This window comes from Ictalurus punctatus, chromosome 25 (genome assembly GCF_001660625.3).
Source record: "Ictalurus punctatus breed USDA103 chromosome 25, Coco_2.0, whole genome shotgun sequence".
NCBI classification, from domain to species: domain Eukaryota; kingdom Metazoa; phylum Chordata; class Actinopteri; order Siluriformes; family Ictaluridae; genus Ictalurus; species Ictalurus punctatus.
In genome coordinates, this window is record NC_030440.2 from 1,087,158 (window position 1) to 1,114,558 (window position 27,401).

At 39.6% G+C, this 27,401-nt stretch overlaps 1 protein-coding gene and 1 pseudogene across 1 annotated transcript; both read left to right on the plus strand.

Annotated features, from left to right (window-relative positions):
• The first annotated feature begins 261 nt into the window (after positions 1 to 261).
• LOC108261759 (leukocyte elastase inhibitor) lies at positions 262 to 9,664 on the plus strand. Its single transcript, XM_053675844.1, is given in 8 exon segments — positions 262 to 419; positions 2,487 to 2,664; positions 4,092 to 4,232; positions 5,519 to 5,636; positions 8,063 to 8,205; positions 8,812 to 8,979; positions 9,111 to 9,298; positions 9,300 to 9,664. Coding segments are annotated over 7 exon segments (1,146 nt in total). The 5' UTR covers positions 262 to 419; positions 2,487 to 2,496; the 3' UTR covers positions 9,520 to 9,664.
• Positions 9,665 to 13,550: 3,886 nt separating this feature from the next.
• Positions 13,551 to 27,278, plus strand: LOC128628620 (leukocyte elastase inhibitor-like; annotated as a pseudogene).
• The last annotated feature ends 123 nt before the right edge of the window (positions 27,279 to 27,401 follow it).

Genomic DNA, 27,401 nt, shown 5'->3' on the forward strand with positions numbered 1-27,401 from the left:
TCAAGACCCAGCTAAGCCATTAATGAATCATTTCTGTTTCTCATAATTTGGCCTTGGTTGCATTAGCCTATAGTTTATTTGATAATTTATTAAGTACTAGATGTGTTGGGAATTTAACATGTAACATTTTAATTATATTCTGCTGAAAGGAACGAAACGACTCGAAAAAAGATTCGTTCATTTTGCTGAATGAGATTCAAAGAACCGAGTCAGTAAAATGATCCGAAACTTCCCATCACTATTACAATCGCATGACTTCTAAACATACGATGTCATTTCCTGGACTTGTCTCCAATGAGGTGGAACTCAGAGGGGAGGGGGACGTGGGCTGGGAAATGATATATATAAATATAAAATCGCACAGTTTGAGGAACACAGCATTTCAGACAGCAGGTCAGTGTAACAGTGCAGGAGTTAAGGTAAGTGTACTGCAGTATTGTAATGAGAATGTAGCAGTTAAAGCGTCACAAGACGGCTGTTTGTCAGGACGATCGCACACGCAGTAGTTAGGAGGAAGCATCAGATGTTGGTTTTTAGTTCACAAAGTTTCTGCGAATGTTTAGAACTATTTCAGTTCACTTTCGAATGACGTTTTAATAGCTGATAAGAGCTTTGTCTTAGTCAGGCGCACGCCCTTGTCGCTGTTTTTTAATGGAGTAAATTTGGAGTAAAGTAGTATGGAGGTTATGTGACGGGGCGTGGTGCAGACAGCCCACTGTAAACTACTGGAGTCTGTCCCAGGCGCGGAAGAGAAAGGCGGACACCAGTCCTCATGCGGAACTGAGAAGAGGGACAGTGAGCAGGGACAACGGGGTTGGTTGTAAGAGCACTTGAGTATATTTGATACACCATGGGGTCCTGTTTAAAACGTTGATAATAAAATATTAAGTTATAATGGATGTGTGTGTGCGTGTGTGTGTGTGTGTGTGTGTGTGTGTGTGTGTTACTTTACTTTCAAAACCTACAAAAATACACTACAAAGAGAGACTCTTCTTTCAGTAATTTTACCATTCGTCAATGTATGACATGATCAGAAAAAGTCGGATTTATCATAAAACTTGCCTCGGGTGTTGTTAGTGTTTGTAGGATTACCAGACCGATAAAATATTAATCTTTTCTAACTAGGCTAGTTTGGTGTCTCTAGCCACAGGGAGGCACAGCTAAACTATCAGTAGCTGCGTTTACACGGACAACGATAATCCACTCATAACCCGATTAAGACCATACTCTGATTAAGAAACTACCATGTAAACAGCAATTTTTACTTACCTTAATCTGATTAAGGTCATACTCGAAGTAAACACTCATCGAATTAAGACATGTGGAGGACTCCTGTTTTAGTCGCATTATGGACGTGTATTACAGACATGTAAACAGCTTAATCACATTATGAACGTCGTGTGAGAGTTTTCACCGCAGGACACGATCACACATGGCAGTTTTACATTTTACGGCGAGCAAGAGAGTTCGGCTGCGTCCCAAACCGTGTACTTTCCTACTATAGGCCTGTAGTGGGGAAGAATACATGTATCTCGGCTACTATATAGACGGTAAGTACGCGGTTTGGGACACACCCACGGCTTCAAGAAGTTGTCTATTAGCACGTACAGCATGACTAATAATTAACTGCACTTCTAACTAAGCGTTCGTAAAAAAATTTTTTTTTATAAAAACACCCAAAACTGTATAAAACGTCCCATAACGAAGACCAACTGTATGTTGCTACGTGAAATTCTGCAGGGACATCAGACGGCGTGGCGCGGTGACGTAATGACGTGTGCTGTTAATCTAATTATGTTCTAAAACATGTAAAACGGGAACATGACAGGAGTATTCTAAAAGCGACTCATGTAAACACCTTAATCACATTATTATCTTTCAGAGTAAGGCCAATAATTACATTACTGCTGTCCATGTAAACGTAGTCAGAATTTGGCAGCCAATAAGACACGAGTGTTTCCATGTATTTTCCTGTGAGCCCTGTCTGATTGGTCTCGCTTCCGTTCATTGAAGATATAAAATTACGACACCGCCGTCTTCTTTTCACCTTCAGTTATGTAGTAACAAACCACTCCAAGTGGATAATTATTCGGGGCTAAAGGAAAAATCTTCAGGGCTACAGCCTGGGTCAAGTGCATCGAACATGAGTACAGCTAAAAGGTCTAATTTACCAATAAACCTTACTGTGAAAGACAATTTCATGTCAATTCAAGTGGATTACCACACAAAAGTATTAAAAAAAAAAACCTCTGAAAATTGCATCGGAAAATAATAATAAATAAATAAAGCCACAGCAAAATCAATGTGGGAATTTGTGGGGAGAAAAACGTGGGGGAAAAAACACCCCCACAGCTATCAAAAATGCAGTGCATTATGTTTTTGGTGTGATATTTTCACTACTTTTTAAAAAAATATATTATTAATTTCTTTTAACATCCAGGGCTTTCTTTGCCAATTTCTTATTTCAAAAAATATATTTCCCTCAGATTTTGCAAAATGGAGTCTCTTTCCGTGGCAAACACCAATTTTGCACTTCACCTATTCACCAAGATCAAGGAAGGCAACAAAACCGGGAATGTCTTCTACTCTCCTCTCAGCATCTCTTCTGCGCTGGCCATGGTGTCTCTCGGAGCTGCAGGCAACACAGCAACTCAGATGTCTGAGGTCAGAACAAAAATAATAATCATGTAAAATCGTAATTATATTAATACACATAAGACAATAAATGTTAATGATTGTATTTTAACATTGTATTTAGCCGAGAGTGGAATTCTTACAATATCCCCCTGTCAGATAAAAGGATATGTGACCTTTTACAATGAGTACATGATACAGCTTTCATAGTCATGTAGGTGTGACTATGTTGTGTTTCTATGGTTAAATCATTGCTGTCAGCCATAATCTTATCTCATCTCCCATCTCCGAACAAGGCTGTACCAGGTATTTGGTGTTCCTTATTGCTTGATTTGATTAAAGTATATAGAAGTAAAGTGCAGAAATGTGGACCATCTTAATTAAAGGGAAAAAAATCATTTAACATTTTGTGAGGATTTTCTAAGATTTCAAGAAAAACTGTTTTCTACACTGACTCAACCAGTTCAGCAGAACTCGAGTATAAAGGTCACAAATGCCGAGTACAAGAAGCAAAACAGCAATCATCAAAGAGAAAGAAGATCTAACCAAAGATGATGAGTTTAAAATTAAATGACGCCATACTGCTGCTGATCTGTGTTCGGATCCTGTGCTCTGGAGACATGCACATAAATTCATCATTGTCATTTCTTTATAACTGAAGATCTGTTTAGTTGCTACCCCAACTCAGTTCCCTTCTTTTGATGGGGTAGGATTCAGTTTGTCTACTGTGATTATAAAGAAGGAACATCACAGGACGCATGGTGAATGTGGTGGAAATTCACCCAGATGGTACAATAACGTAAGAAGATATGAAAATTTCTTCATGTTCTGTGGTGACTGGTAGAAATTCTGTGGAAAATTGCTCAACTAATGCAAATAAAAAGCAAGACTCATCATACAGCAGCCATTCAGACTGTGTAGGGAGTGTGATTCACTTGTGTATGCAGTTAAAAAAGGTTTTGCAATTCTGATGATTAATATGTTACTGTATGTCTTGTGCTTCAACAAACCAGTGAAGCCTAAGTCTGTTCAACCAGTAGCAGTCCAACAGGCACAGCAATCTCAGAAGGTCCAGTTACCATCGGCTTTACCAAAGGTTATTGGATGCAAATACTCCGTGGAGGCACTAACATCCATGGGGAAAAGGCATTATTTTGGCAATAACATTGGTGATGGTGGTTAATGGCATACATATAGGTGCTTCTCCTTGGTGGCGGATAACTGGGACCAGTGCTGCCCTTCTTTTTGTGCATTTGTACTACACAGCTTACATATTAAAAAGTATGACATATGAACCACAGTTTTCACTTGTTTCTACTCTTTTATTCATGATTTGTTACGTGAATCTAAAATTCTCTCAGGATGGAGGTAATCTTCATTTACCACAAAGATTTCCTTCTTTTTATTAAAAACAAATAAAAAAAACCTTTGATTATATCTCCATCCATATTACCTAGGTTCTGCACCACAACAAAGCCAAGGACGACGTCCACGTCAGTTTCTACAAGCTGATGGCCGAACTGAACAAAGCAGGAGCTCCGTATGCCCTCAGCATGGCCAATAGGCTTTATGGAGAGCAGACCTACAAATTTGTGGAGGTAAGATTTGTGGATATAAAGATGTGCAAAATAACATTTCTACCATAGACACTATGTATCCTGATATAGAGCTGTGCTAATAACAACCCAACAACAAAACAGTAGTGTTACACACACGCACACACGCACACACACACGCACATATATACACATGTGTTAGTGTGAACTAACATTTGTTAGTTGATATTATTGTCTGTCTATTAGTATAATGAGGCAATTTCTATACGATATATATTATTCTATATGGACATGGTAGTGGGTCCTGTGGGGTTTTGACTGGGTCCTGTGGAGTGAGAAATGCTCACTCCATTTTAATTGAAATCATTCTCGTATTCATGACTCAGCTCTAGAGCCTTTAAAGCAGTGGTCACCAAACCTCTTCCTTGAGATCTACCTTCCTGCAGGTTTCATCTCCAACCAAAATCTAACACACCTGTTTTAGTTGACCAAGAACTTCTTAAAGCAATGATTGGGTGGTCATGAGGGCATGATTATGTTTGGAGCTAAAGTCTTCAGGAATGTAGATGTCCAGGATCAAGGTTGGTGACCACTGCTGTAAAGACATGTGTGTATACAAGGTTGCAATTCTATCTGGATAAAAACCATGTGTCAAATGATTAAATAAATCTGAATTATCTTAATAATGTACGGTTGGGGTACTCGATCCCGGACTCTGGTCCAATTATGCACAGACTTGCACTTGTCATGCACTCGGGTAAATCTGTAGTTGAACTTGACACGGACTCGGACACTTCGGAAGTTTTCTGAGTACAGTCGAGTCTGCCTCATGAGAGGCATCAAATAATTGAAACGTCAACTCGAACTGCAGGATACAATATAGTGTGATACAAATGAAACTGTTTTATTATTGTATTTTCACACACTTGTAAAATAATAAGTTCTACATACACCTCTATATCCCTTTTTTCATTGAAACCATTTTTTATAGGAAACTATTTGGAGTGCTGACATGAAATAAAAATATTAAATGGCAATGGCAAGATGTAATAGTGGTATTTTTTGTTATGTTTATGTATTATGCCATTGGGTTGTGAAGGTTAAAATATTAATTTAACAGCTCAGTGTTGAGTTTATAATTGTGATTTCAAATCTTTTCAGTTTAATTACTTTCTGGACTCGACTTGGACTCGGCCATTAAGGACTCGGACTTGAGTCTGCCCCTATCGGACTCTGTTGACGTTCAACTCTGTTGCATTTATTCTCCAGTAATTGTTGATCTTCCTGTATTTCATTGTTTTTAACTGATTTTCTTTTTTTTAAAACAGAAATTTCTGAAGGAGACAAAAACACACTACCATGCTGAGCTGGAAACTGTTGACTTTAAAGCAAATGCAGAATCTGCACGGGTCAATATTAATAACTGGGTGGAGAAGCAAACAAAAGGTTAGTACTTAAACATGTTTTTGAGATTTCCATCTAAAATGTATTCATGTAGTATTTACACTTCCATGGGAAGTAAAATAGTTTGATTAACAGATTGTAAAATCCTTGAATGTAATTTCACTGCATCAAACATTCCCAAAGTAGGAATGTCACAAAGTCGGATAGCAGTTAGCTTTAATCTTCAGAAAATCCGTTGCTGATAAGCAACACTTTTAGATCTTCAAATGAAATACAACATTAAAACAAAGGCAACCTGAGAAAACACACAATAGTTTTTATTTATTTTTAAAAATTTTATTGATGCAAAAAAAAAAAAATCCAACACCTATCACCCATGTGAAAAACTAATTGCCCCCTTAAACTTAAAATCTGGTTATGCCACCTTTAACAGCAATAACTGCAACCAAACGCTTCTGATAACAGGAGATCAGTCTTTCATGTAATTTTGACCAGGATTTACTCCTACGCTTTGGATCATTGTCTTGCTGCATAATCCATTTGCACTTGAGTTTAAATTTACGGACTGAAGCCCGGACATTCTCCTGTAGGATTTTGTGGTCGAGAGCAGAATTCATGTTTCCCTCAATTATTGCAAGTTGCCCAGAACCTGAAGCAGCAAAGCATCCCCACACCATCACACTACCTCCACCATGCTTGACCGTAGGTATGATGTTCGTTTTGTGGAATTCTGTCTCCCAAACGGTTCCACTTTAAACTCATCAGTCCACAGAACATTCTCCCAAAAGGTTTGAAGATCATCAAGGTGTCACGAACCTCGAATCGGCACGGAAGCAGAAGCGGGTGGCAGGTGTAGAGCGTGGTATCGGGAAGTTCAAGAAACGTAGTCGTAAGACAGGCAATGGTCAAGCGAACAGACGAACAGCACAAACGGGGTCAGGCAGAGAGCGTAGTCGAAACGGAAACAAGGGTCGAGGATCACGAGAAGACCCCCTTTCGTGCATGAGAAGTGAGTGTTGCATCTTGGGAAATTGAGTTCTGATCTGACTGAGCTGTGACACAAGGTGCATTTTGGCAAAATTCAGACGAGTCTTAATGTTCTTCTGGGTTAGCAGTGGTTTTCACCTCGCCACTCTTCCATGGATGTTATTTTTCCCAGTGTCTTTCTGATAGTGGAGTCATGAACAGTGACCTTTATTGATACAAGAGAGGCCTGTAGGTCCTTTGTGTTGTCCTTGGCTCTTGTGTGACTTCCTGGATGGGTCTTTGCTGTGCTCTTGGAGGAATTTTGGAAGGACGGCCACTTTTGGGAACGTTCACTACCGTGCCGAGTTTTTCCATTTGGAGATCACGGCTCTCACTGTGGTCCTTTGGAATCCTAGTGCCTTTGAAATAGCTTTGTAACCCTTCCCAGACTGATGTCTTTCAGTCACTTTCCTCCTCATTCTCTTTTCTGGAATTTCATTCAACTTTGGCGTAGTGTGTTACTGGGTAAAACCTTTAACTCCTGTATCATGTACTCTCTTATTTTATGAACTGCTATCAAATATCTATGATGAATGTATTCACTTAATTACCTCTTTGAATAAGCTGATCAATTGCCATCCTTTATTATAGCTGATACATGTATGTTCTATACCTTGAAAAGGCTTATTTTTGTGACTTATTTTTATGTGCTGTGTGCTTTGTCTGAGACTGTCTAAGCACCTGCAAAAGTTGCTATGCTGTTGAGAAAGTTCTATTTAAGTGTTGATGTGATGGAACAGGGTTTGCAGTAATCAGGTCTGGTTGTGTCTCGTGCAGCTGAACCCCATTATGAATGCAGACTCATAGATTTGGTGAATTAGTAACTATGGGGGCAAACACATTTTCACACAGGCCCAGTTGGTATTGGATAACTTTTTTTGCTTCAATAAATAACATTATCATTTAAAAACGGTATTTTGTGTTTACTCAGGTTGCCTTTGTTTTATCTTAGATTTAGTTTTAATTTCTGAAACAGTTTAGTACAAGATCTACACAAAAATAGAAGAAATCAAATACAAATACTTTATTTCAGCACTGTATAGAGGGCTCTTGTGACTTTAGTGAAACACTGACAATAAATTGTGTGTATTTTATTATCAGCATGCTTCTTAAGCTGATGAACTTTTTCTATCCATGTTTACCTTCCACAGATCTAGTTTAGCTATAATTCAAACCCACTTTGTAGATTGTTCCCCTGTGATCTTGCTGATTTTCACTTATATTATTTTTGTGTACTCCCTCAGTACTAGGATACTACTACTTTATTATTATTATTATTATTATTATTATTATTATTATTATTATTATTATTATTATTATTATTATCATGATCATGTTCTACTTAACTACATGAAGAAATGTTTTTTTTCTATGCAGTGTTTCTATATGAATGTTGTGTCTGCTTAACAATATGTTTTTGTGAATCGAAATTCTCACAATAGAAAAGATCAAGAACTTGCTGCAAAAAGGAACTGTTGATGATTCGACCAGACTTGTCTTGGTGAATGCCATCTACTTCAAGGGCAGCTGGGAGAAGCAGTTTAAGGTCAGAGCAACACAGGAGCTTCCTTTCAAGCTGAACAAGGTGGGTGCCATGCACTTACAAAAAAATGCAGTCTCTTACCCTTTCCTCTCCTCCTTCCTCTTGCATTCCTGTATTCTTTTGTGCACTCCTGCCCTGTCCTATTGTGTTTTGTGAGAAATTGCACTGATATCTTGTCATTTATTTAAAAAATGTTAAACCGAAAATCTAAAAAATCTTTACCTAATAATATAATTGCATGAATCTTGTCTTTCCTCCCTTCTCCTGTGCACCCCATCCTCTTTTGTCTGCTCTTGCTTATTGCCATTTTTTAACCTCTCCTATTTTGCTTTGTGAGAAATTGCACTGATATCCAACAAAATATAGACATTAAAAAAAAGTAAAAAAAACCAAAAACAACCAAACAAAAAAAAAAAAACCCCTAAAGATAAAAAAGTAGCACTGTAACTTGCGTACATGAATAAGGTTTTCTCTGTAGTGGAGGTAAAAACTCTCCAGTTAAAAATCACAGCATGATCCCCTTGTGGAAACGGTGGTGATCTGTCATGCATGTTTGTGAATTGTGAATTTTTGCCCCCCCCCCCCCCCCCCCCCCCCCCCCCTTTACATTAATGCATAATAATGTATTTTAATATGTTTTACACGCAGAAAGAAACTAAACCAGTGCAGATGATGAATCAGGAGGCAAAGTTTCCCCTGGCATTTATTCCTGATCTGCAGTGCAAGATTCTTGAAATGCCATATAAGGGCATGGAGCTCAGCATGCTAATTATGCTACCTGTTGAGATTGAAGATAACACTACTGGCCTTGAAAAGGTGAATGATAAATCTACTTAATTTATGTATAAAATGATTTTTTTTTATGGTGTGTGTTTTTTTAATATATATATATTAGTATTAATGTATTTTTTAAAATTGTTTTATTATTATTTTTTATATAAAATCAGCTTGAGCACAAGCTCACTTATGACAACTTCATGGAGTGGACACGGCCTGATATGATGGACACTGTGGAGGTGCAGGTGTCTTTGCCACGATTCAAACTGGAGGAAACCTATGACATGAAGGAGCTGCTCATCAGCATGGGCATGGTAGATGCCTTTGGCAAGGGCAAGTGTGATTTTTCACACGTCTCCTTGCGATGACCTGGTGCTCTCCAAGGTGGTGCATAAGTCTTTTGTAGAAGTGAATGAGGAAGGCACTGAAGCAGCTGCAGCCACCGCAGTCGTCATGGTGGGGTGTTGTCTCAGGCCTCCCCCCAAAGAGCGCTTTGTGGCAGACCACCCCTTCCTCTTTTTCATTCAACACAAACCAACCCGAAGCATTCTCTTTTGTGGACGCTACAGCGCTCCTTAAATTGCCCGATGCTCTGAAGTGCAATTATAACTCTATGCAGTCATTTGATGTCATAACTAAATAAGTGTGCACTGACTAAACATGTTTAGCTTAAAATATGCAAATATATTTCCTGACATATTTCCAATAAAGCACTTTGGCAAAATAGCTTGTTATTCATTACTTACATAATGACCTAAACATGTTCTTCACATCACATATCAGTGTCTTTTATTAAACAATCTTTGTCTTTATATTTAAAAATATGCCGCACGGTGGAGAATTGGGTAGCATTGCCACCTCACAGCTTCAGGGCCCCTGATTCAATCCTTACTCTGTTCCTGTCTGGGTATTCTCCCCCTGTTCATCTGGGTCTCCTCTCACTGTTCAGAAACATGCCGATAGGTGGACTGGCTACACTAAATTGTCCCTATGTGTGAACGAGTGAGTGAATGTGTATGTGCATGGTGCCCTGCAGTGGACTGGCATCCTGCACTACTGCAACCCTGACCAAGATAAACAGTTACTGAAGATGGATGAATGAAAACTATTGAAATAACAGTAATAAGTGTATTTTCACGTTAATTAATAGCTTCAATTAATTATCGCTATAATTAATTATTAATTCATCAGTTAATAATAACATTAATTGAAAGTAAGGTTCCACCATCTACAGTTTTAACATATTTAACCAATTACAATGGAAATAAGGGAGGCACTTGAAATGTAATCTTTTCTGCTGTCTCAGATAAAGCAGCAGTCAGACAAAACAAAATGACCAGAAAAGCCAATTCACTGACGGGGAAAGGAAATGGGAGAAGAAAGTCAGGAAGGAAGAAACTGCTAACTGTTGAGTAGCTGTTTTCTTACTGTTTGGTGTACACATGGCAATATATAGCTGTCTTATCCACTGTCCTACGCTAGGGTTTTTGTGGTAAAATTCAATTTCTGGAGGAGACTCAAGAGGGTCTTTATGATCCATGTGCAGGAGGTTTATAATAATGTATGCAGATCCAAGATTTGAATTTTATCGTATTGAAAAGGCCATGCAGAGTAGTTCCTAGGCAAAAACATTCCAAATCTCAGGAATGAGAGTAGAGTCTGGTGGTGTTATACTGGTGGAGACTATTATTCTGTTAATAAACAGAATGGATATAAACTATGTGATTATAGTTTATATATGTAAATGAGACTACACTGAGAGATTAGGCTATAACTTTGAACAAAGTGTAAGTACATTTACAGAATCTATTGCAACCGCTAACATGTGACTTTACCTTGACAAACATATCATGTGTTTCTTTTAAGCACAGCTATATCCCAAGACAGAACATACTGTTGAACACAATAGGGCTAGCAGATTTGCTCACAGTGGAGCAACAGAATGAGAGAAGGAAATCAAATTTATTGATTGCTTATGAGGCACTATATTGACATGGTTGCACCGTAAGTACACATGGGTAGAGGATAATGAATAATAAATAAAAGAGGTGCAGTAAAATAAACGATTTTATATGTCGTTCCTATCAAAGGGAAGCCAATATTTTACAATGACAACATCTAAGAAGAATTTTATTTTATTGAAACTGGAGCCAGATCCATCTGCTGATGTCTTTTGTATCATGTAGTATTGTAACTGCCCATATTTATTGTTCCTCTGGAACGAGTTGGAATCTAAGGATCCTACCTTTTTCAATGAGCCCTTTTTTCTAAGGGTATAGAGGATTAAAAAATAATAATAATTTAGTATTACCAAGAATAGTCAAGATATCTACTATATATTAACAGAATCTCGTTCCCAGATGTATGCAGATGCAGATGTATTCTCTGCTCCATAACCTACCATGAAACCTACCACACCAAGTAGAGGCGAGATAAGATGTGTGCAGACAAACCACACACGCTAACATTTGAACACGCAAACACGACTTTTAAACCAACTTAGAAAGGATGGCTACCTGTGAAACTAACTTCAACACTGTACATGTTGTAAATACAATTTCCCCCACGGATGCTTCCAAGCAAAGGCATTCAAAGGGAAAAAATATTTTAGGAAATTTTCGAAGAATATTTTTATCAAGAATATTTTTTCGAAGAAAGATGTAGAATCTTTACAGACACATGAAATCATTCTACTTCAGATTCACCTCTTACAAAGTAGTGAAATCGTTATCAACATGAGAAATGGTTCATTTACTCAAATATTTTTCTATTTCAACAACACCCACTAGATGGTGGCAAAATGCAAGAAATCGCACCTGCCAAATAGAGATATGCATTTTCCAGTAGTAGCAAATAGACTAACTTTTAATGGGTACAAATTACATATCCCAAATATGTTCATGTAAACAATGCGACTACAACAACCAATGCTGTACTTGAACATATGACAGATTATTCCTTTATCAAAGAAAAAAAAATCGCAATAGACTTCCAGTAGATGACTAACTGCATTGTGACCAGATACCATTATTTTCCCAGAAGAGCAATGACTGACTTAGATGATCATTTTAATTTGATAAACTGAATATTCTGTTCGTGTAACTGGTGTCATTTATTATATATCGCAAACTGCCATAACTAGTTCTGAATGGATAGCCACAGTATGGCCACAACTCAGACATTAGTTCCATATCTCTCGTTGCCAAGCTAGCACATCTCAGCATTATGCTGAGCCTTATATTTGTAAAATCACTTAGTTGTTCTTAGCCCAAATGTACTGTAAAGGAATGAAATGCTGTGCAACTTTCCTCACTTTCACTCACATTTATAACAGTCTGTCACTACGTGAGGCTATGCAAGTGAATGTAACGTTAATGGTCAAAAACTGGAACTGACGTTAGCCTAGCCCAGGGCTTCCCAAACTTTTCCAGGGCAAGGCCCCCCAGATGGCATTGACCAAGGCCCCCCTTTTGCAAGATGTCTCTTAAACACATAAAAAATACAGACCTCTGAGTATATCCTCCTTATATAACATGTTATAGTAATAAAAAGAACACAAAAAAAACTAAAAATAACATATTATTGTAATATGTGTGTGTGTGTGTGTATATATATATATATATATATATATATAAAATTTTATAGTTTTTTTCCGCACCAAATTGTTGAGGCCCCCTGGCGGCTCCCACATTGAAAACCACTGGCCTAGCCTACTTCGTGGGTGTGCAAATATCAAAAGTTAATTGATGTTCTTAAGAACAAACCTAGCCATGGTATGATGCCTTCTATACTAAGCTAAGGTTACCTACTATTTAGGTATCTATTTACTTACTGTCTGAACAAAAAGCTCGTATGTTCTGCTGCACTTTTCTACGCTTGGCTGCTGTCTCCATTTCTTACAGACTGAGCTGCTAAAATATATCAACCAACTTGCGTTGAGTATGGGCCCAACCAAGTGTACAACTGGACGGGAGGCACACACCTTTTTCCTTAACAAACGCAAATATATTAAAAATTAATAGATATAAATAAATAGAATAGCTGAAGAAAAGACAGATCCTTTGGTAGGGTTCATTAAACGGGGACATATAGAAAATATTTTCTACTGTATATTGGGGGGGCAGATCGGCATTTCCTCAACATTGGGGGGGGGGGGGTCACGACATAGGCAATGCACCATGCAGTACCGGAAACGGGAGGAACGAACGACTCGATCCCGAAAACTCGAGACGTGAACTAATCATTTCTGTTTCCGGGGAATGGACGTGACAAATGTGACGTGGCAAAAGATCAGGAGGTGAAGTGAACTAACAGACTGCATAGCCTCAAGACCCAGCTAAGCTATTAATGAATCATTTCTGTTTCTCATAATTTGGCCTTGGTTGCATTAGCCTATAGTTTATTTGATAATTTATTAAGTACTAGATGTGTTGGGAATTTAACATGTAACATTTTAATTATATTCAGCTGAAAGGAACGAAACGACTCGAAAAAAGATTCGTTCATTTTGCTGAATGAGATTCAAAGAACCGAGTCAGTAAAATGATCCGAAACTTCCCATCACTATTACAATCGCATGACTTCTAAACATACGACGTCATTTCCTGGACTTGTCTCCAATGAGGTGGAACTCAGAGGGGAGGTGGGCTGGGAAATGATATATATAAATATAAAATCGCACAGTTTGAGGAACACAGCATTTCAGACAGCAGGTCAGTGTAACAGTGCAGGAGTTAAGGTAAGTGTACTGCAGTATTGTAATGAGAATGTTGCAGTTAAAGCGTCACAAGACGGCTGTTTGTCAGGACGATCGCACACGCAGTAGTTAGGAGGAAGCATCAGATGTTGGTTTTTAGTTCACAAAGTTTCTGCGAATGTTTAGAACTATTTCAGTTCACTTTCGAATGACATTTTAATAGCTGATAAGAGCTTTGTCTTAGTCAGGCGCACGCCCTTGTCGCTGTTTTTTAATGGAGTAAATTTGGAGTAAAGTAGTATGGAGGTTATGTGACGGGGCGTGGTGCAGACAGCCCACTGTCAACTACTGGAGTCTGTCCCAGGCGCGGAAGAGAAAGGCGGACACCAGTCCTCATGCGGAACTGAGAAGAGGGACAGTGAGCAGGGACAACGGGGTTGGTTGTAAGAGCACTTGAGTATATTTGATACACCATGGGGTCCTGTTTAAAACGTTGATAATAAAATATTAAGTTATAATGGCTATATGTATGTATGTATGTATGTATGTATGTATGTGTGTGTGTGTGTGTGTGTGTGTGTGTGTGTGTGTGTGTGAGTGTGTATAATATGCATACAGTGTTGGGAAAGTTGTAATCTGATTACATTACTGAATGTAAAAAGTCCTCAGATTACTAATTACTTTACTTTCAAAACCTACAAAAATACACTACAAAGTGAGACTCATAGTTCTTTCAGTAATTTTACCGTTCGTCAATGTATGACATGATCAGAAAAAGTCAGATTTATCATAAAACTTGCCTCGGGTGTTGTTAGTGTTTGTAGGATTACCAGACCGATAAAATATTAAACTTTTCTAACTAGGCTAGTTTGGTGTCGCTAGCCACAGGGAGGCACAGCTAAGCTATCAGTGTATGGGTTTAGCTGCTATAGTGCCATGCAAAGTACATTATCTTTCCTTCTGCTCTGTTCATATCATGTTCACATAAACTGGAACTCATATTTACACACCCTTGTTTTCCTGCTCAGCATCAGAGGATGTTACTGTGTCAGTTTCAACACCTTTACTGGTTAAAAATAAAAGAAATCAGCGTATATCCATTTTTCTTCACAGTGACAATGAGAGTCATTGTTTGGCAGCCAATAAGACACGAGTGTTTCCATGTATTTTCCTGTGAGCCCTGTCTGATTGGTCTCGCTTCCGTTCATTGAAGATATAAAATTACGACACCGCCGTCTTCTTTTCACCTTCAGTTATGTAGTAACAAACCACTCCAAGTGGATAATTATTTGGGACTGAAGGAAAAATCTTCAGGGCTACAGCCTGGGTCAAGTGCATCGAACATGAGTACAGCTAAAAAGGGCTAATTTACCAATAAACCTTACTGTGAAAGACAATTTCATGTCAATTCAAGTTTTTTACCACACAAAAGTATTAAAAAAAACCTCTGAAAATTGCATCTGATAATAATAATAATAACAAAAAAGCCACAGCAAAATCAACATGGGAATATGTGGGGAGAAAAACGTGGGGAAAAAACTCCCCCACAGCTATCAAAAATGCAGTGTATTATGTTTTTAGTCTAATATTTTAACTGCTTTTTTTTTATTATTATTTATTGATTTTTATTTATTATTAATTTCTTTTTACATCCAGGGCTTTCTTTGCCAATTTGCTATTTCAAAAAAAATATATTTCTCCTTCAGATTTTGCAAAATGGAGTCTCTTTCAGTGGCAAACACCAATTTTGCACTTCACCTATTCACCAAGATCAAGGAAGGCAACAAAACCGGGAATGTCTTCTACTCTCCTCTCAGCATCTCTTCTGCGCTGGCCATGGTGTCTCTCGGAGCTGCAGGCAACACAGCAACTCAGATGTCTGAGGTCAGAACAAAAATAATAATCATGCAAAATCATAATAGTTATATTAATACACATAAGACAATAAATGTTAATAATCATGGAGTAAATAAATGTCGAAACATGCTTGGTTAGAAAAATAGGTGAAGAACCAGTTCATCATTGGAGTGGAGAATGTAGAGTCCTGGTTTTTTCTATCACAGCTTAACTGTGGTGTCTTTCTTACATGATGTTGTCTTTTGGCATTATATCGTGAATCAAACCTGTTAGTTTGCATACTTGGAGATTTGTGACTGTTCACACAGGATCAATCCAATGGATAGCCTGTGAATGTAAAATCCAATCCCAAAACCATTGTGCTGTTAGCCGAAGTGAGTGTTTTAACGTTGAGCATGCTGATACTGAATGGAACTAACTAGCATAGTTTAATGTCAGCATAGTCATCCATTACAAACCATCCACAGCATGTGAACTAGATCTAAATTAAAAAGCTTTGTTTGTTCAAAGATCTTTGTAGCCTCACGGATTTCCACATTGTTTTACTGCCAAGATACCTGTCTTTAGATACACCCAGTTGTGCAAGCTTAGATTGCCTAGACTCCATCACATTGTATTTAGCCGAGAGTGGAATTGCTACAAAATCTCCCTGTCAGATCAAAGGATATGTGACCTTTTAAAATGAGAACATGCTACAGCTTGAAGCTTGAAGAAATGTGGACCATCTTAATTAAAGGGGAAAAAAAAACCATTTAGCATTTTGTGAGGATTTTCTAAGATTTCAAGAAAAACTGTTTTCTACACTGCCACAACCAGTTCAGAAAAACTCGAGTATAAAACATTCCTCTGGGTTTGACTGAGTTTGCAGTTTCTGTTCACTAACATTGCAAAATGCTACAGACTCTTCAGTCAGTTAAGGTCACAAATGCCGAGTACAAGAAGCAAAACAGCAATCATCAAAGAGAAAGAAGATCTAACCAAAGATGATGAGTTTAAAATGAAATGAGGCCATACTGATGGCTGATGCACAGGAATCTTTGTGCTGTACTACAGCAGTAGGTCATTTACTTTATACATTTTGGCAATACATAAAGCACAGGTTCCCAATCCTGGTCCTGTTGTCCCTGCTGCCCTGCACATTTGAGTGTTTTCCCAGCTCCCAACACATCTGATTGAACTAGTCGGCTAACGGCTCTTAACACTAAAATGTGCTGGATAAGAGGTGTTCGGATCCTGTGCTCTGAAGACATGCACATAAATTCATCATTGTCATTTCTTTATAACTGAAGATCTGTTTAGTTGCTACCCCAACTCAGTTCCCTTCTTTTGATGGGGTAGGATTCAGTTTGTCTACTGTGATTATAAAGAAGGAACATCACAAGACGCATGGTGAATGTGGTGGAAATTCACCCAGATGGTACATTAATATAAGAAGATATGAAAATTTCTTCATTTTCTGTGGCGACTGTTAGAAATTCTGTGGAAAATTTCTCAACTAATGCAAATAAAAAGCAAGACTCATCATACAGCAGCCATTCAGACTGTTTATTGGGCCTTGGCAAAGGTTCTCACCACATGTCACATCCACTGCTTGTGTTTTAGCAACATGCCCCAACGCAGTTTGTTTAGGGAGTGTGATTCACTTCACTGGAATAGGAATTGCACAATAACAACATCAAGGGTTGTCGAGAGAAATGCAAATCTTGCTAATTACTCTGGGCCTGGTTTGTCACGAGGACAATATAGAGTACAGTGTAGTAGTTGATAAATTATGTTTTACCAGGCACTCCTTATTTGCAGTCCTTCTTAATATTAACTGTTGTTACCCAGATGAGGATGGGTTCCCTTCTGAGTCGGGTTCCTCTCAAGGTTTCTTCCTCTTAAAACATCTTAGGGAGTTTTTCCTTGCCACCGTCGCCACTCAGTGGCTTGCTCAGTTGGGATAAATTCGCACCTTTAATATCTGTATACCATGTTGATATTTCTGTAAAGCTGCTTTGAGACAATGTCTATTGTAATAATCATGGAGTAAATAAAGGTCGGTAGACGAGAGGGTCACCTCCTTATGCCTACGGGTTGTGTGGGGGGGGGGGGGGGGACTCTGACTGTTGTCTGTGCATATGCACCGAACACTAGTTCAGAGTACTCGGCCTTCTTGGAGACCCTGAATGGAGTCCTGTATGGGGCACCAGTAGGGACTCCATACTTCTGCTGGGAGACTTCAATGCACACGTGGGCAATGATGGAGATACCTGGAGAGTCGCGATTGGGAGGAACGGCCTCCCTAAGATCTAAACCTGAGTGGGCGTTTGCTGTTGGACTTCTGTGCTAATCATGGACTGTCTATAATGAATACCATGTTTGAACATAAGGAGGCTCATAAGTGTACGTGGTACCAGGGCACCCTAGGCCGAAGGTCGATGATCAATTTTGTAATCGTATCATCTGATCTGAGGCCGCATGTTCTGGACACTCGGGTGAAGAGAGGGGCAGAGCTGTCAGCTGATCACCATCTGGTGGTGAGTTGGGTCAAGGGGTGGGGGAGGACTCGGGACAGACCTTGGTCAGCCCAAAAGGGTAGTGCGGGTGAACTGGGAACGCCTGGAGGAGGTCTTCAACTCACTCCTCCAGCTGAGTTTTTCTGGCACCCCTGTGGAGGTTGGGGGCATTGAGCCTTAGTGGGCAATGTTCAAAGCCTCCATTGCTGAAGCTGCAGTGGAGAGCTGTGGTCTCAAGGTCTTAGGTGCCTCAAGGGGCGGTAACCCTTGAACATCATGGTGGACACTGGTTGGCAGGGACGCCGTCCAACTGATTGTTGCAAGGTACCGACAGGCCCGACGGGCTGCAGCCTCTGCCGGGAAAGAGGCAAAGCAGCGGGTGTGGGAGAAGTTCGGAGAGGACATTGAGAAGGACTTTCGGTCGGCACCAAGGTGTTTCTGGAAAACCATCCGCCACCTCAGGAAGGGGAAACGGGGAACCATCCAAGCTGTGAACAGTACAGATTGGACGCTGTTGACCTCAACTGAGGAGGTAATTGCATGGTGGAAAGAGCACTTTGAGGAACTCCTGAATCCGACTAACATGCCCTTTATGGTAGAGGCAGAGGTGGAGGCTGATCATCGTCAATTTCCCTGGTGGAGGTCACTGAGGTAGTCAAACGACTACACAGTGGCAAAGCCCCGGGGATTGATGAGATCCATCCAGAAATGCTGAAAGCTCTGGGTGTGGAGGGGATGTCTTGAATGACACGCCTCTTTAACATTGTGTGGAAGTCGGGGACAGTGCCCAAGGAGTGGCAGACCGGGGTGGTGGTTCCCCTGTTCAAAAAGGGGGACCAGAGAGCGTGTGCCAATTATAGAGGTATCACACTTCTTAGCCTCCCTGGTAAAGTCTACTCCAAGGTGCTGGAACGGAGGGTTTGGCCAATAGTCAAACCTCGGATTGAAGTGTAACAATGCGGATTCTGGCCTGGTCGTGGAAAAGTGGCCCAGCTCTTTACTCTCGCAAGGATTTTGGAGGGGGCCTGGGAGTATGCCCATCCGGTCTACATGTGTTTTGTGGATCTGGAGAAGGCGTATGACCGGGTCCTCAGGGGATTACTGTGGGAGGTGCTGAGGGAGTATAAGGTGAGGGGTTCCCTTCTTAGGGCTATTCAATCGCTGTACGGCCAAAGTGAGAGCTGTGTCTGCATTCTCGGCAAAAAGTTGGACTCGTTCAAGGTGGGGGTTGGTCTCCGCCAGGGCTGCGCTTTGTCACCAATCCTGTTTGTGATGTTCATGGACAGGATATCGAGGCGTAGTCATGGTGGGGAGGGGTTGCGGTTTGGTGGCCTGATGATCTCATTGCTGCTTTTTGCAGATGATGTGGTCCTGATGGCATCAACGGTCCGTGACCTTCAGCACTCACTGGATCGGTTCGCAGCTGAATGTGAAGTGGCCGGGATGAGGATTAGCACCTCTAAATCTGAGGCCATGGTTCTCAGCAGGAAACCGATGGAGTACCTACTCCGGGTAGGGAATGAGTACTTAACCCAAGTGAAGGAGTTCAAGTACCTCAGGGGACATTGTAGCGGGAGATTGGCTGGAGAATCGGAGCAGTGGGAGTGGTATTGCAATTGCTTTACCACACCGTTATGACTAAAAGAGAGCTGAGCCAGAAGGCAAAGCTCTCGATCTACCGGACAATTTTCGGTCCTACCCTCACCTATGAGGGTCATGAGGGCTGGGTAGTGACCAAAAGAACTAGATCGTGGATACAAACGGCCGAAATGGGTTTTCTCAGGAGGGTGGCTGGCTTCTCCCTTAAGAGATAGAGTGAGAAGCTCGGCTATCCAAGAGGAACTCAGAGTAGAGCCGTTGCTCCTTTGCATTGAAAGGAGCCAGTTGAGGTGGTTCGGACACCTGGTAAGGATGCCCCCGGGTGCCTCCCTAGGGAGGTGTTCCAGGTACGTCCAGCTGGGAGGAGACCTCGGGGAAGACCCAGGACTAGGTGGAGAGATTATATCTCCACACTGGTCTGGGAACACCTCAGGATCCCCCAGTCAGAGCTGGTTAATGTGGCTTGGGAAAGGGAAGTCTGGGGTCCCCTGCTGGAGCTGCTGCCCCCACGACCCGATAACGGATAAGCAGTTGAGGATGGATGGATGGATGGATGGATGATTGCTGATGCACAGGAATCTTTGTGCTGTACTATAGCAGTATGTCATTTACTTTATATATTTTGGCAATACATAAAGCACAGGTTCCCAATCCTGGTCCTGTAGTCCCTGCTGCCGTGCACATTTTAGTGTTTTCCCAATTCTCAACACATCTGATTGAACTAGTTGGCCAACAGCTCTTAACATTAAAATGTGCAGGATAAGAGGTACTCCAGACCAGTGTTCGGATCCTGTGCTCTGAAGACATGCACATAAATTCATCATTGTCATTTCTTTATAACTGAAGATCTGTTTAGTTGCTACCCCAACTCAGTTCCCTTCTTTTGATGGGGTAGGATTCAGTTTGTCTACTGTGATTATAAAGAAGGAACATCACAGGACGCATGGTGAATGTGGTGGAAATTCACCCAGATGGTACATTAACATAAGAAGATATGTAAATTTCTTCATGTTCTGTGGCGACTGGTAGAAATTCTGTGGAAAATTTCTCAACTAATGCAAATAAAAAGCAAGACTCATCATACAGCAGCAATTCAGACTGCTTTTTGGGCCTTGGCAAAGGTTCTTACCATGTGACACATCTACTGCTTGTGTTTTAGCAACATGCCCCTAAAGCAGCTTGTTTACTGAGTGTGATTCACTTCACTGGAATAGTAATTGCACTGAAATTGCAACATCAAGCGTTGTCGAGAGAAATGCAAATCTTGGTAATTACTCTGGGCCTGGTTTGTCACGAGGACAATATACAGTACAGTGTAATAGTTGTTAATTATGTTTTACCAGGCACTCCTTATTTGCAGTCCTTCTTAATATAAAGGCATTTTTGTGCTTGTTTAGGCAAGGCCACTTATGCAAAGCTTAGATCTTCCTGAAACATGAGTAGGGTGTAGGGGAAAGTGTGTCCCTTTAATTCCTGTATGAACAGTGTGTTCTGTGCAATGGATCTGTATATTATAATAAACATGGTAAAATCCTGTTCATGATTTAAGTCCACATTTATATACTAAGTATATGACCATGCAGGCACGCACAAATTTTACTAATGTTCACGCAAACAACTTGTGTATGTACTTTAAAAAGGTTTTGCAATTCTGATGATTAATATCTTACTGTAGGTCTTGTGCTTCAACAAACCAGTGAAGCCTAAGTGTTCAACCAGTAGCAGTCCAACAGGCACAGCAATCTCAGAAGATCCAGTTACCATCGGCTTTACAAAAGGTTATTGGATGCAAATACTCCGTGGAGGCACTAACATCCATGGGGAAAAGGCATTATTTTGGCAATAACATTGGTGATGGTGGTTAATGGCATACATATAGGTGCTTCTCCTTGGTGGCGGATAACTGGGACCAGTGCTGCCCTTCTTTTTGTGCATTTGTACTACACAGCTTACATATTAAAAAGTATGACATATGAACCACAGTTTTCACTTGTTTCTACTCTTTTATTCATGATTTGTTACGTGAATCTAAAATTCTCTCAGGATGGAGGTAATCTTCATTTACCACAAAGATTTCCTGCTTTTTATTAAAAACAAATAAAAAAAACCTTTGATTATATCTCCATCCATATTACCTAGGTTCTGCACCACAACAAAGCCAAGGACGACGTCCACGTCAGCTTCAACAAGCTGATGGCCGAACTGAACAAAGCAGGAGCTCCGTATGCCCTCAGCATGGCCAATAGGCTTTATGGAGAGCAGACCTACAAATTTGTGGAGGTAAGATTTGTGGATACAAAGATGTGCAAAATAACATTTCTACCATACACACTATGTATCCTGATATAGAGCTGTGCTAATAACAACCCGACAACAAAACAGTAGTGTTACACACACGCACACACACACACACGCACACACACACGCACATATATACACATGTGTTAGTGTGAACTAACATTTGTTAGTTGATATTATTGTCTGTCTATTAGTATAATGAGGCAATTTCTATACGATATATATTATTCTATATGGACATGGTAGTGGGTCCTGTGGGGTTTTGACTGGGTCCTGTGGAGTGAGAAATGCTCACTCCATTTTAATTGAAATCATTCTCGTATTCATGACTCAACTCTAGAGCCTTTAAAGCAGTGGTCACCAAACCTCTTCCTTGAGATCTACCTTCCTGCAGGTTTCATCTCCAACCAAAATCTAACACACCTGTTTTAGTTGACCAAGAACTTCTTAAAGCAATGATTGGGTGGTCATGAGGGCATGATTATGTTTGGAGCTAAAGTCTTCAGGAATGTAGATCTCCAGGATCAAGGTTGGTGACCACTGCTCTAAAGACATGTGTGTATACAAGGTTGCAATTCTATCTGGATAAAAACCATGTGTCAAATGATTAAATAAATCTGAAATATGTTAATAATGTACGGTTGGGGTACTCGATCCCGGACTCTGGTCCAATTATGCACAGACTCGCACTTGTCATGCACTCGGGTAAATCTGTAGTTGAACTTGACACGGACTCGGACACTTCGGAAGTTTTCTGAGTACAGTCGAGTCTGCCTCATGAGACGCATCAAATAATTGAAACGTCAACTCGAACTGCAGGATACAATATAGTGTGATACAAATGAAGCTGTTTTGTTATTGTATTTTCACACACTTGTAATATAATAAGTTCTACATACACCTCTATATCCCTTTTTTCATTGAAACCATTTTTTATAGGAAACTATTTGGAGTGCTGACATGAAATAAAAATATTAAATGGCAATGGCAAAATGTAATAGTGGTATTTTTTGTTATGTTTATGTATTATGCCATTGGGTTGTGAAGGTTAAAATATTAATTTAACAGCTCAGTGTTGAGTTTATAATTGTGATTTCAAATCTTTTCAGTTTAATTACTTTCTGGACTCGACTTGCACTCGGCCATTAAGGACTCGGACTTGAGTCTGCCCCTTTTGGACTCTGTTGAAGTTCAACTCTGTTGCATTTATTCTCCAGTAATTGTTGATCTTCATGTATTTCATTGTTTTTAACTGATTTTCTTTTTTTTAAAACAGAAATTTCTGAAGGAGACAAAAACACACTACCATGCTGAGCTGGAAACTGTTGACTTTAAAGCAAATGCAGAATCTGCACGGGTCAATATTAATAACTGGGTGGAGAAGCAAACAAAAGGTTAGTACTTAAACATGTTTTTGAGATTTCCATCTAAAATGTATTCATGTAGTATTTACACTTCCATGGGAAGTAAAATAGTTTGATTAACAGATTGTAAAATCCTTGAATGTAATTTCACTGCATCAAACATTCCCAAAGTAGGAATGTCACAAAGTCGGATAGCAGTTAGCTTTAATCTTCAGAAAATCTGTTGCTGATAAGCAACACTTTTAGATCTTCAAATGAAATACAACATTAAAACAAAGGCAACCTGAGAAAACACACAATAGTTTTTATTTATTTTTAAAAATTTTATTGATGCAAAAAAAAAAAAATCCAACACCTATCACCCATGTGAAAAACTAATTGCCCCCTTAAACTTAAAATCTGGTTATGCCACCTTTAACAGCAATAACTGCAACCAAACGCTTCTGATAACAGGAGATCAGTCTTTCATGTAATTTTGACCAGGATTTACTCCTACGCTTTGGATCATTGTCTTGCTCCATAATCCATTTGCACTTGAGTTTAAATTTACGGACTGAAGACCGGACATTCTCCTGTAGGATTTTGTGGTAGAGAGCAGAATTCATGTTTCCCTCAATTATTGCAAGTTGCCCAGAACCTGAAGCAGCAAAGCATCCCCACACCATCACACTACCTCCACCATGCTTGACCGTAGGTATGATGTTCGTTTTGTGGAATTCTGTCTCCCAAACGGTTCCACTTTAAACTCATCAGTCCACAGAACATTCTCCCAAAAGGTTTGAAGATCATCAAGGTGTCACGAACCTCGAATCGGCACGGAAGCAGAAGCGGGTGGCAGGTGTAGAGCGTGGTATCGGGAAGTTCAAGAAACGTAGTCGTAAGACAGGCAATGGTCAAGCGAACAGACGAACAGCACAAACGGGGTCAGGCAGAGAGCGTAGTCGAAACGGAAACAAGGGTCGAGGATCACGAGAAGACCCCCTTTCGTGCATGAGAAGTGAGTGTTGCATCTTGGGAAATTGAGTTCTGATCTGACTGAGCTGTGACACAAGGTGCATTTTGGCAAAATTCAGACGAGTCTTAATGTTCTTCTGGGTTAGCAGTGGTTTTCACCTCGCCACTCTTCCATGGATGTTATTTTTCCCAGTGTCTTTCTGATAGTGGAGTCATGAACAGTGACCTTTATTGATACAAGAGAGGCCTGTAGGTCCTTTGTGTTGTCCTTGGCTCTTGTGTGACTTCCTGGATGGGTCTTTGCTGTGCTCTTGGAGGAATTTTGGAAGGACGGCCACTTTTGGGAACGTTCACTACCGTGCCGAGTTTTTCCATTTGGAGATCACGGCTCTCACTGTGGTCCTTTGGAATCCTAGTGCCTTTGAAATAGCTTTGTAACCCTTCCCAGACTGATGTCTTTCAGTCACTTTCCTCCTCATTCTCTTTTCTGGAATTTCATTCAACTTTGGCATAGTGTGTTACTGGGTAAAACCTTTAACTCCTGTATCATGTACTCTCTTATTTTATGAACTGCTATCAAATATCTATGATGAATGTATTCACTTAATTACCTCTTTGAATAAGCTGATCAATTGCCATCCTTTATTATAGCTGATACATGTATGTTCTATACCTTGAAAAGGCTTATTTTTGTGACTTATTTTTATGTGCTGTGTGCTTTGTCTGAGACTGTCTAAGCACCTGCAAAAGTTGCTATGCTGTTGAGAAAGTTCTATTTAAGTGTTGATGTGATGGAACAGGGTTTGCAGTAATCAGGTCTGGTTGTGTCTCGTGCAGCTGAACCCCATTATGAATGCAGACTCATAGATTTGGTGAATTAGTAACTATGGGGGCAAATACATTTTCACACAGGCCCAGTTGGCATTGGATAACTTTTTTTGCTTCAATAAATAACATTATCATTTAAAAACGGTATTTTGTGTTTACTCAGGTTGCCTTTGTTTTATCTTAGATTTATTTTTAATTTCTGAAACAGTTTAGTGCGAGATCTACACAAAAACAGAAGAAATCAAATACAAATACTTTATTTCAGCACTGTATAGAGGGCTCTTGTGACTTTAGTGAAACACTGACAATAAATTGTGTGTATTTTATTATCAGCATGCTTCTTAAGCTGATGAACTTTTTCTATCCATGTTTACCTCCCACAGATCTAGTTTAGCTATAATTCAAACCCACTTTGTAGATTGTTCCCCTGTGATCTTGCTGATTTTCACTTATATTATTTTTGTGTACTCCCTCAGTACTAGGATACTACTTCTTTATTATTATTATTATTATTATTATTATTATTATTATTATTATTATTATCATGATCATGTTCTACTTAACTACATGAAGAAATGTTTTCTTTCTATGCAGTGGTTCTATATGAATGTTGTGTTTGCTTAACAATGTTTTTGTGAATTGAAATTCTCACCATAGAAAAGATCAAGAACTTGCTGCAAAAAGGAACTGTTGATGATTTGACCAGACTTGTCTTGGTGAATGCCATCTACTTCAAGGGCAGCTGGGAGAAGCAGTTTAAGGTCAGAGCAACACAGGAGCGTCCTTTCAAGCTGAACAAGGTGGGTGCCATGCAGTTACAAAAAAATGCAGTCTCTTACCCTTTCCTCTCCTCCTTCCTCTTGCATTCCTGTATTCTTTTGTGCACTCCTGCCCTGTCCTATTGTGTTTTGTGAGAAATTGCACTGATATCTTGTCATTTATTTAAAAAATGTTAAACCGAAAATCTAAAAAATCTTTACCTAATAATATAATTGCATGAATCTTGTCTTTCCTCCCTTCTCCTGTGCACCCCATCCTCTTTTGTCTGCTCTTGCTTATTGCCATTTTTTAACCTCTCCTATTTTGCTTTGTGAGAAATTGCACTGATATCCAACAAAATATAGACATTAAAAAAAAGTAAAAAAAACCAAAAACAACCAAACAAAAAAAAAAAACCCTAAAGATAAAAAAGTAGCACTGTAACTTGCGTACATGAATAAGGTTTTCTCTGTAGTGGAGGTAAAAACTCTCCAGTTAAAAATCACAGCATGATCCCCTTGTGGAAACGGTGGTGATCTGTCATGCATGTTTGTGAATTGTGAATTTTTGCCCCCCCCCCCCTTTACATTAATGCATAATAATGTATTTTAATATGTTTTACACGCAGAAAGAAACTAAACCAGTGCAGATGATGAATCAGGAGGCAAAGTTTCCCCTGGCCTTTATTCCTGATCTGCAGTGCAAGATTCTTGAAATGCCATATAAGGGCATGGAGCTCAGCATGCTAATTATGCTACCTGTTGAGATTGAAGATAACACTACTGGCCTTGAAAAGGTGAATGATAAATCTACTTAATTTATGTATAAAATGATTTTTTTTATGGTGTGTGTTTTTTTTTTTATATATATATATTAGTATTAATGTATTTTTTTAAATTGTTTTATTATTATTTTTTATATAAAATCAGCTTGAGCGCCAGCTCACTTATGACAACTTCATGGAGTGGACACGGCCTGATATGATGGACACTGTGCAGGTGCAGGTGTCTTTGCCACGATTCACACTGGAGGAAACCTATGGCATGAACGAGCTGCTCATCAGCATGGGCATGGTAGATGCCTTTGGCAAGGGCAAGTGTGATTTTTCACACATGTCTCCTTGCGATGACCTGGTGCTCTCCAAGGTGGTGCATAAGTCTTTTGTAGAAGTGAATGAGGAAGGCACTGAAGCAGCTGCAGCCACCGCGGCCATCATGATGATGCGTTGTCGCAGGCCTCCCCCCAAAGAGCACTTTGTGGCAGACCACCCCTTCCTCTTTTTCATTCAACACAAACCAACCCGAAGCATTCTCTTTTGCGGACGTTACAGCGCTCCTTAAATTGCCCGATGCTCTGAAGTGCAATTATAACTCTATGCAGTCATTTGATGTCATAACTAAATAAGTGTGCACTGACTAAACATGTTTCGCTTAAAATATGCAAATATATTTCCTGACATATTTCCAATAAAGCACTTTGGCAAAATAGCTTGTTATTCATTACTTACATAATGACCTAAACATGTTCTTCACATCACATATCAGTGTCTTTTATTAAACAATCTTTGTCTTTATATTTAAAAATATGCCGCACGGTGGAGAATTGGGT